Source organism: Pyrus communis, chromosome 13 (genome assembly GCF_963583255.1).
Source record: "Pyrus communis chromosome 13, drPyrComm1.1, whole genome shotgun sequence".
In the NCBI taxonomy this organism is placed as follows: Eukaryota; Viridiplantae; Streptophyta; class Magnoliopsida; order Rosales; family Rosaceae; genus Pyrus; species Pyrus communis.
In genome coordinates this window covers 7,899,249-7,915,918 of record NC_084815.1, presented here as the reverse complement: position 1 = coordinate 7,915,918, position 16,670 = coordinate 7,899,249, and the positions used below count along the sequence as shown (strand labels likewise).

The following is a 16,670-nucleotide window of genomic DNA, read 5'->3' as shown; positions in this document are numbered from 1 at the left end:
ATTATTATTATTTTTTATTTATTGGGGATAAAATAGACTGATCGAAGCGGGGAATTCGCGCCACGTGGCGCTAGCGGAGGGTGGTGGGGGGGCCTACGGTGGGAGATCAGGTTGAATGATTTTTTTTTTTTTTTTTTGAACAAACGATATTATCTACTTAACAGAAAATGAATGAGTTTAGCCTCATAATTAGCTAGCAATAATATGATTTAAAGTCGCTTTTGATGAGAATCGAACCTACGACCATTCATTTACAAATGAAGAAAAATACTACTAGATCGCAATATTAAGTGGCTTATCATATCGAAAAAGAAAAGAGGGTTTCATAAAGAATGATTACCAACGAGGATTAGTGTTTGACTGCTTTGACCAAGAGTTAATTATCGGTTCATCATATCGTTGTCTATGAAGAAATGAGGACAAGCCAAAGCTGCCTAGTGTGTTTTTAACAAATGCTTGGACTCTACCGTATTGTTATGGAGCACTGCCCATTTTAAAAAAAAAACGAGAAATTGAGCCTTCATCTTGATATTTGACTCTTGATCTTTTTTAGTAAATTATATTTAATTTAGGGAAATTTAATCACAAAATGAATTTTAGCCAAATTTTTTAAACTCTTATATTTCTAACCAAAAACTAAGATAAAAAGTCTTAGTTGCACTTAGTAATACTAATTCTTTCTATCTTCTCTTCATTGCGTAGGGAGAGAGGGAAGCAATAAAGAACCTTCAATCATCGAAAATGGTGGCCCCAAAGACAAAGTAGACCCACAAGAGCATCAACACTAGGCTCACTCCCGTCACGAAGAGTGGCAAGTACACTCTTTGCTACAAGACCGTCATCGATGCCCTTTGCAACTCCAAAGGGAAGCTAACTATCATTTCCAACAATTGCCCACCTTTGCGGAAATCTAAAATCGAGTACTATGCTATGCTCGCCAAGGTTGGCGTTCACCACTACAATGGAAACAATGTTGAGCTTAGGACAACATGTGGAAAGTACTTGCTGGTGTCTTGTCTTAGCATCATTGATGCAAGTGATTCGGATATTATCAAGACGCTGCCTGGTGGTCAGTGAAAGAAAGTAGAATGATGATACCTCTATGTTGAGTCTAGTGTTTTGTTTAGAGACTTGTCTTTTCTTTTCTTTGAATGAACTCAATTTTTTTTTTTTACGAAAAAAAAAAATTGAAAACTAACAAAAATGGCTCGAAAACTTTGAGTTTTAATCAAAATGACAAAAAGGTGTTGTAAGTGAATAGTACCAGAGTGATTTTTTAGAGTAAAAATGTCATTTACGTTAAATGTAAACAGTACCGAAAATGTTTCTTTAGAACTCCCAAAAAAAAAAAAAAAAAAAAAAAGGGATGAAAGAATATGTAAAGTCATCTCATTTCTATAACACACCAATCTGCTATTATTGAATGAATTTGATCAAACTACTAAACTCTTTTTATATAACTCTTGGGAAGGCTTTTTTTTTTTTATTTTTTTCCAATGTTCAAGTAACCAAATAAAATATCGAATTCAAAATAAAGAATTGTCAACCAAAATTTCAAGAATTTAATTTTTCACTCATTTTCTCACGAATCAATCCATGGGTAGTTTAATTGACCAACCAAATCAGTGGATAGTTTGATACAAGAAAAAAAAATTCCAGGAAAAACGAAGAGCAAATTAAAGAAAAAGAATCAAGAAAACAAATGGTGAAGGAAAGAAATAATGAATTTGAATTCTTCCAAAAAGAACTGTTATTAGCACTTCAAAAATCTCATTCTACATGTCTCACCTCACAAGTGTAATTTTCTTACTAATTATAGAAAAATTGAAGTGTAAAATGAGATTTTTTGAGTGCCAATAACAATTCCCCTTCCAAAATGCATTTTATTTTGTTGTGAGAGCATAATAAATTTAGTTGGAATTATAAAATTTATGAAAACTAGGCTACCATTCAATTTAAGGATTAAAAATTTGTTACTAATCCAAATTTCCCTTTAATTTAGGGTAATACTAGGCAGACTAATTATTTGAACCATCTTTTTAAAACACATCTTCAAAGGAAATGTCAACTTATAAGAGTCAAATTACAATTGATGGTTCATATGGCAATCTGAATTCTTATGTCAAATTTTGTACTTCTTCAACTATAACAACCCGTCCTTAATTTTACGATTTTATTAATTTTTAAAAGAGTGAATTGACGAAAATGCCCTAGAGACGAGATTGTTGACTTTCATTGACCGTCATTTTGTGACACGTGTAAGCTACTATTTTAGCATATTTGTGTAGTACTCAACATTACAAACACGTAGGCATAATCGAAATCGAATTCGGAATTACGACAAAAATTTTACAAAGCCATGAATGTGATGGGCATTTCGGTAATTTCATGTCGCGAGAGATATTTTTCGGTTTTATCTTTTATGGGATTGGAGTGTGAGCAAAGTGGGACCCACAACCCACTCTTCCGTTGCTGTCGTGTCCCCTTTCAGATCTATTGGACCTCTCCTTGCTGCCACCTCACTTTGTCTCTCTCACATCTCACGTCTATCCTATCTCTCTCTCACTCTAAACATTTCTCCCTCAGCAACCACTGGCATCGAGACCCAAAAACCACCTTGCCTTGACACTACAGGTGCATTGCCACCACACCTAACCCACCAACTCGTTCTATCTCTTTCCCTGAAATTATAATTGAGGACAAAATTGTGGAAACCCTCGAATCGATGAGCTCTGACATCAAACGGGATGTTCGACTAGTTCACGATGTTATTCCGACTTGAGTAAGGATCGAGAACGCTCAAAACCCCTTTTTATTGACTTTTTAATATGATTTCTGAGTTCTCTGTGTGTTTTGACGATGAATTGATACTAAGATAACTCGAGGAAGTTGTTTTCCCAGATTCCGACGGAGCCCGAGATTTTTGCAAGTCATTTTCGGCCAACTCCAGCAATGGCAGGAGACCACGATGGTACATTCTTGATCCTGGCATCCATAATTTCATTTTGGTTCTTGAATCATTAAAAATGGTTGAGTTTTAGACCCCTAACGGAGCTCGGGAAGTTTCCCAGCCAAATCCTACGATATCTAGCCTTCTTCTTCGTTGGGTCCGACAGGTACAACCCGCGAGCCCAAATGGGTCAACCAGAAAAAAAAAATAAAAATAAAAATAATAAAAATAAAAAAAGAAAGGCCTAAGCCTAAACCCGGCCCAAACCTTTGGCTCATTGTTCCAGCTCGGCCCATTTTCAAATGGGCTTAGAATATTCCTTGTGTTGACTTTTTTGGAATTTTTTCGAAAACCCTGCTTGGCTAATTCGACGCCCTAAATCCGTTTTTGACATCCATTTAGTGAAATTCCAAATTTTTAACTTAGTTGACCGCTGAGACGGCTTGATTGACTTTTTACGAAAATTATCTAGGACCCTTCTTAACGTATTTTAACACACTGATTCCAAATCTGCACTCCCAAATTTCATCATTTTAGTTGAGTTTTACCAACGGATCCCAATATTATGCTTAGGTGTAATTACAATTGGAGACTCTAGCTTCCCTTATTCGAAAGGCTACGACTTCACAAGTATCTATGAGTAGGTCTTTTCTTTTATAGTATATATATTATTTGAGTTTCCATTCATATATTAATGATGCATTTTCTACGTGATGCCATAATTAAATTAACATTATAGGAAATGTCGTAATGATGAGAATTATGAGATCGTTATAAATCCTATGGAATGCCCTAGTCATATTTACAACCATGAGTAATATTGTGACGACTAAAATTATCGATTTACAGTGCATATTTATATTTACGTTATATGCTCATCGTGTGCTACACTAGTGGTAGTAGTCGCCCGGGCCAAGGCTAGTCTTCACATGTATGTTCACCTCACACTGTACGCTCACTTTGGATCCATTGTAGGTGCCAATCTTGTTCTAGATTGTGAAAGGCAATTAGGACTCGTATGTGATGCGCATAACGCCAGTCTTCACATGATTGTAGTACTAGAACGTAAATCATTATTACACCTAATTTTGTTCATGTCAGAATACCTTTGCATGAACTCGTGTGTTAGCATATGTCGATGAGCACTTGATATAATATGTTTGTTCATGCGAGAATATATGATTACCAGACGTTAGATGTTTATTTACGAAATATTGTGACATACTGATTTCATGAGATATTGTAGGCTAGGGTAAGTATTTTCATACTATACATAGCATGTATAGTTTGGAAACCATACTTGTTTTATGGTGAGTGGTTATTAAGTTTTTGAAAAGGTTTTTACAAAACTTTATTTTTAGGCTCACTCATCCTTATTTTTCACCCCTCTAGGTTTTAGTAGATGAGCTTTCGTGTCGACGAGGATTCTTGGCAAATCTTGATATAGGTGATTACCTTCAATGGTATAATTCTTATCCTACCTCTATTGTACTTTACTTATGCTCTGCATCACGTGTGAATTAGGTTCAATCCCACTCACATGCGCACTTATTATATTTAGGCACTTTTAGGTTTAAATTTATTCACTTTTTTTCCACATGACTACACTTTATGGTTTCATCACCCTTCCTAGGGTCGGCTAGCATAGCTCAATTCGAAGTTCAGGTGGACATTCTAGGTCAGGGTGTGTCATCAACCGAATTGTCAAATGTTATTTTCTTATTAAAATAAAGCTTTAAATTATTGTAGCTATTAAAAAATGTTGAAATAAAATTTTTATTGGTTGAAATAAGGGACCCACCATTAAAATGAATTAAAAATAATGTTCGCATTGATGTCAAATTTGACTCTTAATTACAAAGTCTTCAAATTCAATCAGTAAATAACACTTCTATTACAAAGAATTTTTATTTCAAATATGGCATTTCACCTAGGATTTTGACATCTCATTTAGAGACGCTATGTGTCACATCCCAATCTTAACCCTGTCGTAGCACGATATTGTCCGTTTTGGGCCCTAGCCATGCCCTCACGATTTTGTTTCTGGGAACTCACACGAGAACTTCCTAGTGGGTCACCCATCCTGGGAATGCTCTCGTCCGAACTCGCTTAACTTCAGAGTTCCGATGGAATCCGAAGCTAGTGAGTTCCCAAAATGCCTCGTGCTATATGAAGCTGGGCATGTACATATAAGGCATATCACCTCCTCTCCGTTGGTCAATGTGGGATGTTACAATCCACCCCCCTTAGGGGCCAAACGTCCTTGTCGGCACACTGGCACCACACATCAGAGTGGCTCTGATACCAAATTGTCATATCCCAGTTTTGACTCCGCCGTAGCACGATATTGTCCACTTTGGGGTCCCAGCCACGCCCTCACAGTTTTGTTTTTGGGAACTCGCACGAGAACTTCCTAGTAGGTCACCCATCTTAGGAATGCTCTCGCCTGAACTCGCTTAACTTCGAAGTTCGGATTGAATCCGAAGCCAATTAGTTCCCAAAAGGCCTCGTGTTATATAGAGGTGGGCATGTACATATAAGACACATCACCTCTCCGTTGGTCGATGTGGGATGTTACACTATGTAACAACTGATATTTACATATCACATCACTTAATTAATCAATCATTTTAATTCTATAATTAAAATTGATTATTCCAAAAATATTAACTTCTAGCCTTTTCACATGCATCCCCATCTTCCCTTGTCTCCATTCTCCCTCCCTCTTTCCTTCTCCCTTACCCCCTCTTGACCACCCAATTTCACTGGCAACAATCTTCTCACTACTCATATCTTGTCATCGACTGCAACAAAACTCTCTGTCTACTGCCCTTCCCCAGTTCGCAACGTATCAGTCACCACCACTCGATCTCTGTCTCCACTAATACCCAACTGTCACATCTCTTTCTGAATATCTAATTCTCTACCACGTGGCAACTTATGGGCCATCATTAAGGTTTAAGGTACTATTTCATAACTTGCCATGAGTGATCATCCAAAAAATGCCAGTTTCACTTCAATGAAGGTAGTACCATAATTTCTCACTACCCGAACAGGTGGCGCCTTTTGGTTAGTCCAAACTCTTACACAACCCATGTGGCAGCACCTGATAAGGCCATGTGATATTTTTATTTTTCCTACAAAATATCAAAAACACATTTAAAAAATTCATAATAATTCATTTACAAGTGAGAAAAAAGTAAAGAAAAAAAAATGCAAATGCTTGTGATCACGTCCTCTACGCTTTGACTATAGGTACATCGTCATTTGGATTTTTAAAACCATAGGTACCCACTAATGTATAGTTTGCATTTGAGTTTAAAACAAATAAAAAATATTTTAAAAAATTCAAAAAATATTTCGTCAATTAGTACGTGACAGGGAACATTGTGGCGTCACATCCCGAATTTAATATTATTTTATTCTCTAACCTTTAAAATTACAAAAATGCCCTTGTTGGACTATATTCGTGGATTTTTGAATCCTTATCCTTATCACTTTTTATCACCTTGCACAATAATGGGCAAAATGGTAATTTTGTACTGTTGGGAATTTATTACTTGTTTATCAAGACAATAGTGAGTCGTCAGTATTGCAGGCTGGATACCATAATATCGATGACTTATTCATTCAGTTCATTAAGCAAATGGGTAAGGAGGCCCGTTTACGTTAGTATTTTATTAAGAGAGATTATAGTCACACACCCCAAATTACTTCTCTCACACCTTTCTAATTTTTTAATATTTTCTGCACACCACTAACACTTGATAGAAAAAATATTAAAAAATTAAAATTGAATGGGAGAAGTAATTTGGGGTATGTGAATATAATCTCCTTTTATTAATTAGGTCTCGTACCTAATTAATTATTATTTGGGCTGAACCCAAAGACACACACATATATTCTTGGAGTACTCAACGATGCAAACATATGGGCACAAGCAAAATTGAATTTGGAGTTATGATAAAGATTTTACGAATTATTGAGCGTGAAGGGTGTTTTGGTAAATTCATGTTTACAAAAGATATTTTTTTGTATTGTCTTTTGTGACTTTGAGCTGTCTGCCAAGTGGAGCCCACATCACTCATTCCCCTCATTCTCGTATCTCCATCACTATCTCAATCTCTCACTCTTTCTCTAACTCTCTCAGATCCTTCTCTCTCTCATTTCACCTTACCCTTCTCTCACTCAAACTCTTTTAATCTCTCTCATTCTCATCTTTGTAATACAAAAAGGTCGAGCACCATACACAATTCACTTACCACCACTAGCGAGCTCTCTTACCTCACACTCTCTCGTCTCTCTCCTTCTCATCTCAAATCCTTTGCTCACTGCACAAATTGCACAACATCAAACTAGACGATGGCTCACCATCATTTTCTCTAATGAGTTCCACCATCCCCGACGTTGGTAAGCCTTGATATCCCTAAGATTCTCCTTTTAAACATGATCTGGTACTGCTTTTAACCTTTATACTGGATTTGAGGGAAGGTTGATACAGAAATGATGAATGGGGAGACTTCCCTAGATTTTTGGAAACCCAGAACCGAGGTCGTCGATCCACTTTCAAACCTTTTTTCCGACCAACTCCGACCATGACACGACCTCAAATGGGTATAGATTTATTCCCTACATTTCTAACTTCATTTAGGTTTTTGAAACATTGATTTTGGTTGAGTATCGAGCTCGGAATAAGCTCTGGAAGTTGGAGAAAAACCTACAAAAATCTGGAAATCAAGAAGAAAGTGCATGGGCACGTGTGGTGGCCAGCGCATGGCTACCAATACAGCCACCTTGCAGTGGTGCGTGGACGAACTCGAGATCCCTCCTTAGGTTTCTCGTCGTGCCGAATCCGAATCCCCCCTTCGTTTTTCGAAATTCGATGGTTTTAAAATAGTTCCTTTATTAGTCATACTTTGTACAAATACACAAATTTATGTTAGTTGGTTATATATTTACATAAATGGTTTCGTTTCTAGGTGAAACGCATCGCAAGGATCTTCGATGCCCGTGACGCAGGTTCGACTCGATGACATGATTTGCGAGTGGGTCTTTGCTTTTAAATATTATATATTTAGTTATTTTCCATTTAAATATTTAATAAAAAAATTTCTACATTACGCCTAGATTAGACTAACCTTTTTAAGAATTAGCGTATTGACGGAATTTTTGGAATTCTCATAAATTCTATGAGATGCACGTTTATGCATATTTTGATGTGATGCCATGAATATAGTTGCGATCACAAATATTATTATTTTATTGTTGTGGATTACGAAATTTTCGTAGCATCATCATATTTATATTACTGCTCATCATGCATGTTACACTAGTGTTAGTACTCGATTGGGTCAGGACCGGTCTTCATATGTATGTTCACATCGCACCGTATGCTCATTTTGGATCCACTGTATGTGTCAGTCCTATCCTAGATTGCTATAGGCAATTAGGACTTGTATGTGATGCACATAGCCCCAGTCTTCACGTGATTGTAGTACTAGAGCGTAAATCATTGTTACACCTAGTCTTGTTCATGTCAGGAAACCTCTGCATGAACTCATTTGTCAGCATATGTCGATAAGCACCCGATATTATATGTTCATTTATGCGAGATATTGTGATTACTGGTTGTTATATGTTTTATAGGTGAAATATTGTTTTTTGCGGTAAGTGTTTTCATACTATATGTAGTATATATATTTGGAAACTATACTTGTTTTATGGAAATGGAATATACGTTTTCGAAAAGGTTTTTACACAACTTGATTTTTAGGCCCACTCACCCTTGTTTTTCGCCCATCTAAGTTTTAGTGGAGAGCTCTTGTGTCGACAAGGATTCTTGGCAAAAGTTGGTATCAGAGATCACTTCCATTGGTACATTTCTTATTCTAATTTCAATATACTTTATTTATGCTCTAACATCATGAGTGACATGAATTCAATCTCGCTCACATGCGTGCTCTTATATTTAGTCACTTTTAGGTTTTAATTTATTCACATTTTCCACATCACCACATTTTATGGCTTGGTCATTTTCCCAATGTCAGCCAGCACAACTCGATTCGGAATTCAGGTAGACATTCCGGGTAGGGGTGTGTTAAACGCGATATCTTTGATCTGGTACGTTCAATATACCAAATTAGTGTCATGAACAATTGAACATGGTAGTTGGTCAAGGAGTTGATATTAAGCACCAAATCATGAAACTTGTTCAAGTGTATAATGTAACATGACAAACACCAAGTATCCAGTTAACATTTGTGAAATTCTTCAATTTGATTTCAACACACAATCGAGGTTTATGCTCATTTCTCGATGAGCACGATTCAAGGAGCTGTGACAACTTCGAAATATTTTTTCGATTTTTCTATGATTTTATTAAAAGTTATACCGTATATAATATTTTATTCAATATGTGCCATATGGCACCTTATGATTAGTTTGATATAATTTTCTCGAGTTTTTTGTGTCAAAACTGACACACCCCGACCGAGATCAAGGCATGTTAGTCGTCACGTGGAAGTGACGTGACCATGTGCATAGTGTGGAAGCTAAGAAATAATTATAAAAGTATGAATAAATAAAAACCAAGCTATACACAAAAGTAAATAACATACATGGGCAAGCGTAAGTTTGAAAAACAATGTACAGAGCACGGAAGACCTAGTGCAGTCCGGGAGAAACAACACTAAATAAACACACCCAAAGGTGGTCCTACACTGGTGATAATCTGTCAGAGAAGGTGAGGAGCCACCAAAAGTGCTAGCCAAACTGGAACCTGGAGAGGCGCAAAACAGAAAGCGTGAGTGGGCAAAAACAAAGCTTTTCAAAAATCATTTCATAAACAAAGTTCTAACCCTCGCCGTAAAACCTGTATACTTCCCAGAAAATAGAATATATACGTATATATAAGTCATGCTCAGAAATATGCCATGTCGTATGCCTCTAAATAAAATGCAAGTGCTCAGGTAATGTTAAATCAATGCCATATAATCTGTCAGCCGGAGTCACCTAACGTGACCTATATGGCTGAATCTAGAGCTCAAATCTCCAACTCACTAACTATACCTACACACGGGTCGGAACCACCTAAAGTGGTCTGTACGACAGGACTGGGTGTAAAGTAAGTACGCTCAAATGCTACAATCACGTGAAGACTGGGTGAATAATCACGCGTCACCTACGAGTCGGAACCACTTATAATGGTCTGTATAACAGGACTGTGCACCTAACTTGGATCCAAGCTGAGCGTGTGGTGCGGGAGGTGAACATCACGTGAAGGACTGTGCCCTACTCAGGGCGGGAGCCCTAACACCGGGGGTGCAGGTTATGAGCTCTCTATGCATCTCATATCACCACTAAGCATAAACATAAACCATAACTTACCTGACACTTACCTGTGCGTCTACAGCACCAACATATGTATATATGCAACTAATAATGCATAATTAACTGGGCAAACATAATGCATGGCATATAAACCATATAAACGTTTAATTTCATTTTCTGGGAAAAATCACAAGTATATAGGTATATACGGAAAACCAAAAGCCCAGTCACTGGTATGTAGAAGGGTCGTAACCCCCTTGCCTCAAGTGACTGCGCTTGTCCTCGGGATAGGTCTCACCTAAATGCGAAACAACTATAAAAACGTTAATTTTAAAGCACATTACCAACATTACGAAATAACTTCTCATACAATGCTCAAATGGGGTGTATGAATACACCAACGTGATCTACTCAACCTCACGAACATCCCCATATTTTTAAAATAATTTTCTGACACCGCACGCGCCCCCACGCGCAGGCCAAGGCACGGCCACACGCGCCGCCCACAAGCAGGCACGTGCCTGGCACACTGACGGCATCAGTTAATGCTGTCAGGAATATTCCTTTAAGTCTAACAGATTCCGTTAACGCCGTTAGGAATATTCCATCCAAACTGACGGAATATTCCGTCATCTTCTCTGGCCAAACTCCGGCGCTGTCGCCGTCGTCGAAAAACTTCCAAACTTTGTATCTCACTCGTTTTTCATCCAAATTTCACAAAATTGGTACCAAAATGAAGCTTACAACTAGAGGAACAAATTCTTACCACTTTCAAGCACTAAAACCAACGGAATATCACCGGGAAAACACCACCAACTCCGGCCAAACCTGCAACTCACGATCCCGACGTCCAAAACCTTCAAACGAACCATCCCGAGCCTCCTAAGGACCTCACCAAGCTTCCTACAAACTTGAAATTCCCAAAAACACAAGAATTAACGTGTGCATGAACAGTACCCCGATTTACACCTCTCGGGTTCGACGTGAAAATGAAGGTTCCCTTACCTGAAATGGGTATGGTTGAACTCCTAAGGACCTCACGAGCACAAATATGTAGTTTGTTTCCTCGATCTACCACGTTTCCAATGGTTTTGGTGTTGTCCGTACATATGGTGAAGAAGAGAGAGAAAGAGAGAGAGAGAGAGACAGACAGACAGATAGAATGACAAGCACCAAGTACCCAATGTAACATTTGTGAAATTCTCCTATTTGATTACAACCACTGTTCTAAAAATCTCCACCTAGCGCTGCCTAGGCCCCTGCCTAAACGCTAAGCGGCTGGCCACAATTCCAATTAATCCCTAGGTGTTTGAAAATTAAGAAAGGGCACATAGATATGCTTAGGCACCCGCCTAGCCCGTGTTGGTCGCGACTCTCACTTAGACAAAAAATAAATAATTTTCATTTTCATTATGTTCTAATACTTTATAATCTATTTATCATTTTATTTTTCAATTTATATATTCCAAGGCACCACTTAGTGAGAAAAGGCTTTGTTGTTGTTGTATATATTCCAAGGCAATTATGTATTTTTTTTTAAATATAAGCAGACCCTTATTTATCCTATAGATAATAAATTTACTTAAATTTACCTAGTCCGCCTAGGCTCCGCCTAATAGCCTAGGTGCTAGGCATCAGCTACCGCCTGATTAGCGCCAGGCACCAACCACCGCCCGATTGACACTTAGTGTCTTTTAGAACCTTGATTTCAAATCGTAATAGAGGTTTTATGTTCATTTCTCAATAAGTCGGTTCAAGAAATTTGTGGGAACATTCGAATTATTTTTTCGATTTTTCTTGATTTTACCCGAACACCTTATATAATATTTTACTCATTATGTACCACATGCACCTTGTGATTTGTTTGATATAGTTTTTCTCCATTTTCTTGAAAACGGCGAGCACCCTGCAATGAGTCAGCAGCAACTTCCGAAATATTTTTCCAATTTTTCTCCTATTTTATATAAATGATTCAACTTATATTATATTTTATTCAAAATTTGCCAATTTATTAACATGTCATTTATGATCAGGTTCCACCAATGAGTTCAATTTTATTGTGAGACATCCAGATGAAATCCAACGGTTTAAGTTGGTCCACGTGGATGGTCTGCAAAAAATATTCCGCACCAGAAAATTTGCGAAGAGTATTAAAGCATAACATCACAATGGACTTTTAAGTACTCAAAATGGCCTGCTTGGGTCCATTAATATACTGAGATCTCGTTTGGCAGCTCGGACTGTACTGACTATTTCAGTCAGATAGGATAATTTATCATCGGATAGTACTGACTAATTAATCGGGCGTTTGGTACAATATCAAACTAATAGTCGTATTATTTATAGGGGTGTTTTGATATAAGCGTCTGAGTTTTCAACTCTATAGACTAAACATTTGTTGGTTTTAGAGATTTACTTAAACATTTTTCCTACAAATTTGCAGTTTCATCTATCATAACTATCCTTTATTTGTACTAAAATTACAGATCTTACCACTGCCTAAATTCTTCACGTCATGAAAAAAACTGTAGAGATATTGAAACAAATTTCCTACAATCTAACTCCTTTGATTCCCTCTAAAGATAATTACACAAAAAAAAAATGATTATCTACAATTTATAAAGTAATAAAATACCCTGCCATTTGATTTTTTTCCCCCATTTCAATGAAGAAATAAAATACCATTTAAGATATCCATATATAAATTTTTGTAGTAATTCATATAAGAAAATAACATCGAGAATAATACAAACGTACCAATAAAAAATATGTATGAAAACAAGCCTACTAAAACCAGAAATAAACATAATTTGTGCTCCATTAATTTGATTAATTAATACTTTTTTCACATTTATGCTCCATTAATTTGATTAATTAATGTGGATAAGCCTATATAAGGTGATGGACTTTTAAAACTCAATTGTCATAGGGTATGGCTGTGATGACTCTCTCATTCATGTTGTGGGAGAGCAGTTTCATCCGCTCTAAAGGGCAAGAGCCATGTAAATTGCTCTTACCATTCACTCTCAATAGTATTTGTATTTGTGCAACTCTACTTGTTGAGTAAAGGCGATTACTATTTACAAATAATTTTTTTTTTTTTGGATTGTTTTGTTGCACGTAAATTACAAAATGTGGCTGACGTTAATCTTGCTCGATGGTGCAAAGCCAGGCTTAACTTGCTCGAGCTTTTGGATAGGCTTTGCATGACCCACCACTTACCCTTTTTGATTCGGCCCGCTGGGGTGGTTCTTCATGTTGAAGGTCATCTTTCAAGCCCTAGCCGTTGTCAGAATGACAAGGGTGAAGTTTTGGGGGCATGTCATGACAGGCTGGGGCAGGGACTCGGGTGTGCTCTAGCCCGCCGCAAATCAGAAAATGTTCTTGACGAAAATTCTAGGGGCTCCCCTCGCCACTTGCAAGGCACTCCGGCCGCCCCAACTCACATGAGAATAAAGACTAGAAAAACAAGGCGTATGCACCCGGTTTCATGAACGGTTGTAGAATATTGATATCGAGGAGGATGTGAAAGATATGCTGTTTTCTTTTGGTTTCAGGCTGAGGAGGCAAATCATGTGCTACATGCTTTTGCAATTAGGTGACTGGTTGAGCTTGACTTGATCTAGACATAAAACACAATAATTTTTATTTAACTGAGAATGAATGTCACATCGATGAGATGACGAACATATTTAAGTAAGTTAGACTACTTCTTATATTGCGAATTAGTTTTATGGTGGAACCTCAACTTTCTTCATGGTATCAGAGCAGATTGTCCAACATGTGAAGCTCAACAGCCACACGTGCGCCATGACACCTCGTTGTGTTATCCATATGTTTAGGATTGAAAATCACCACATGAGGGATGTGTTGAAAATAAATCTCACATTGATAAGAAGAGAAACCTTGCATAGAATTAGTAAGTTGAGCTATTTTTCATATTATCAATTAATTTTATATTAGAATCTCAATTTTCTTCAAAACTAATCTAATTTAAATTGAGAAGAGAGGCTTCAAACTTGAGTCAAGTAAGAGAGTCACACCGCTCTAACCAATTTAGTCAAAGCCCAAAACTTCGAGTCTTAAACCTTTTATATTCAGGCCAGTTATGAATTTTTTTTTTTTTTTGGTCAAATCAAAGATTTTGTTAGATTAAATATTTGATTCTCGCAAAGACTCAATTCATTTCCACCACTATGATTGCAGGCCAGTTATGAATTGGGATGCACCAATTGCAATTTTTTAGAAAAGCAAAAAGCGGAAATAAGGAAACACTCTGTTGATCAAAGTAACCCTGTTTCATTATACATCAATTTATTTATTTAATTTTTCTACTTTATGTCATTAATCAAAGTAGCACAACAAAATTGGAATGTAACTATTTTCATGTAAATTGTATACATGAAATAAAACCCTCTAAACTCATTTCGGCCAGTATCAACCAGCAGCTGAAATGAAAAAATAAAAATAAAATAAATAAAATAAAAAAGGAAAAAAAATAGAAAGGAGATAAAAGGTAGTAAAATTACATTGTTCAAATCATCAGGAAAAAAAAAAAAAAAAAAATGGAAATCAAACCAGAGTGGCGATCCCACTGTATCTGGGTCTAGTTCTATCAGGTGAAAGCCCCTCTTCCATTGCCTTCCTCTTGTTATTGTTGGGCGGCATCGTTTGCGGTTGTTGCTGTTCTAGTTCATGATCCTGCTCCTGTGATTGAGTCTCTGAGTTTTCAGATTCATCTTCTTGTTTTTCTTGGTTTTGATTGCTGGACTTGGATTTCATCAGATGGGGTCTAAGCCTACTCAAGTCTGATAGTCTCACTGGCTTTAAGAAAAACTCCTCAGCCCCTTCTTCCAAGCATCTGTTATTAACCAAATAGTTAATCAATTAAACTTCACAATTCAAATTTTCCTACCATTTTTTAAGGTAAGTGATTTCTGCACTCTTTTTTTTTTTTCTTTTTCCGTTCACTCTGTTCCTCCCTTTTTCATTTTTCTTTACGTTTGGATAAAGGAGAATCAAGAGACGGAAACCCAAGGAGTGCAGAAACAGAAAAGGACAGAAAAGGTACCTGCTGATTCTTGAAGGCACATTCTCAGATGACATGATCACAACAGGTATGTTCCTCAGAGATGAAGACTCCTGAAAAATCCACAAAAACAAAAAATCCTGTGAACTTTTTGGAATGTGACAGAGGAAATCTTGTGACTGACATCTGGAACCTGATTTATTTTTGGGTTGAAAATTTGGTGGGCAAATATTCCAGGGGATTTTAATTGATGGTTTAAACCCAAGTGGGCAATTGGACAATTGTAAAACTCCATTGGACAGATGGAAGAAAACTCAATAGGGAAAGATCGAGGAAAAGAAAACATGCACGGCAATATAAAAAAAATAAACAAATAAAAACTAAAAAAGTATACCTTGATTTTCTTGAGCAAATCATATCCTGTCATTCCAGGCATACAGTAGTCTGTAATTACAAGATTCACTCCCACTTCCTGCACAACCACAGAGAGAAAACCAATCAAATTTAGAAACCCATATTTTTTTTTATTAATATTTTTACAAAAAAAAAAAAAAAAAAAAAAGAGAAAGGAAAAAAAAAAGAAAAGTAATCAAAAGATTGGGAATTTGAGAGATTGAGAGAGGACCTGTTGATTGTTTGGGGAGACAGAAGGTGAATCTGAACTGCTTTGTTCATCCTCATACAAACCCAGAAACTCAAGAGCCTTGCTACCAGAATCAACTGTAGTAACTGCATTCAACGTCCAAAACCCAACGTTAATATAGTAAAACAATGAGAACCCAACACTTGAAATTTCATCAGGGGTTTATTCGGGAAAGGAAAAAATGGAACTCGAAACCTCGAGTGCAGGGGTTTATTTACCTTGGTACGATGAGGTCTTGAGGAGCCTCTCGATCAGCTTTCGATCGATGACGCTGTCATCAACAGCTAGAACGTGAAACTGTGAATCTGTGGCAGACATCCCCATTTCTCACTGATGAAGAAGAAAGCAAATACGAAAAGAAAAAGCTAAAATTGTTTTTGTGTTGGTGCTGTTTTTTCTATGGGAGGAGGAGGAAATGAGAAACAAGGCAGGTTTGTTGTATTGAAATAAGAAGAGGAAGACCCACCAATATCCACATCCCACAAAGCAAGACCCGACCAGATTTCAGTGTTTCACCCCAAATCTTGTTAATTTTTTCCAACTTTATTTTTTGAATTACAGGGCAAGCAATGTGAAAAGAAAAAGGAAATGACAAAATTAATTTAATAATCCCAATGAAATTAATATTTTTATTTTATTTTTGGTTCACAGCCGGGAGGGAGGGAGGAGTAGTGGTGGGTTGTATGTATTTTTATACAAATGACTAAAGGAGGGGGGTA

The 16,670-nt window shown here is 36.9% G+C and overlaps 1 protein-coding gene and 1 pseudogene across 1 annotated transcript; one reads left to right on the top strand and one right to left on the bottom strand.

Moving 5' to 3' along the window:
• The first annotated feature begins 741 nt into the window (after positions 1–741).
• On the top strand, positions 742–1,077 carry LOC137712031 (large ribosomal subunit protein eL30-like; annotated as a pseudogene).
• Positions 1,078–14,749: 13,672 nt separating this feature from the next.
• LOC137713703 (two-component response regulator ORR10-like) lies at positions 14,750–16,372 on the bottom strand. Its single transcript, XM_068453044.1, has 5 exons — positions 16,170–16,372; positions 15,934–16,037; positions 15,703–15,780; positions 15,351–15,421; positions 14,750–15,140 (listed from the first exon to the last, which is right to left on the bottom strand). Exons 1-5 carry the CDS (start codon positions 16,273–16,275, stop codon positions 14,852–14,854), a joined length of 648 nt encoding a protein of 215 aa, XP_068309145.1. The 5' UTR covers positions 16,276–16,372; the 3' UTR covers positions 14,750–14,851.
• Positions 16,373–16,670: the final 298 nt, after the last annotated feature.

Bases quoted from the DNA above. Each gene is read 5' to 3' on its own strand.
- LOC137713703 (XM_068453044.1), bottom strand. From the start codon at position 16,275: ATGGGGATGTCTGCCACAGATTCACAGTTTCACGTTCTAGCTGTTGAT. The intron at 16,038-16,169 runs GTAAATAAACCC...CGTTGAATGCAG, and splicing joins CAAGACCTCATCGTACCAAG to TTACTACAGTTGATTCTGGT. The intron at 15,141-15,350 runs GTACCTTTTCTG...GGTTAATAACAG, and splicing joins GTGCCTTCAAGAATCAGCAG to ATGCTTGGAAGAAGGGGCTG.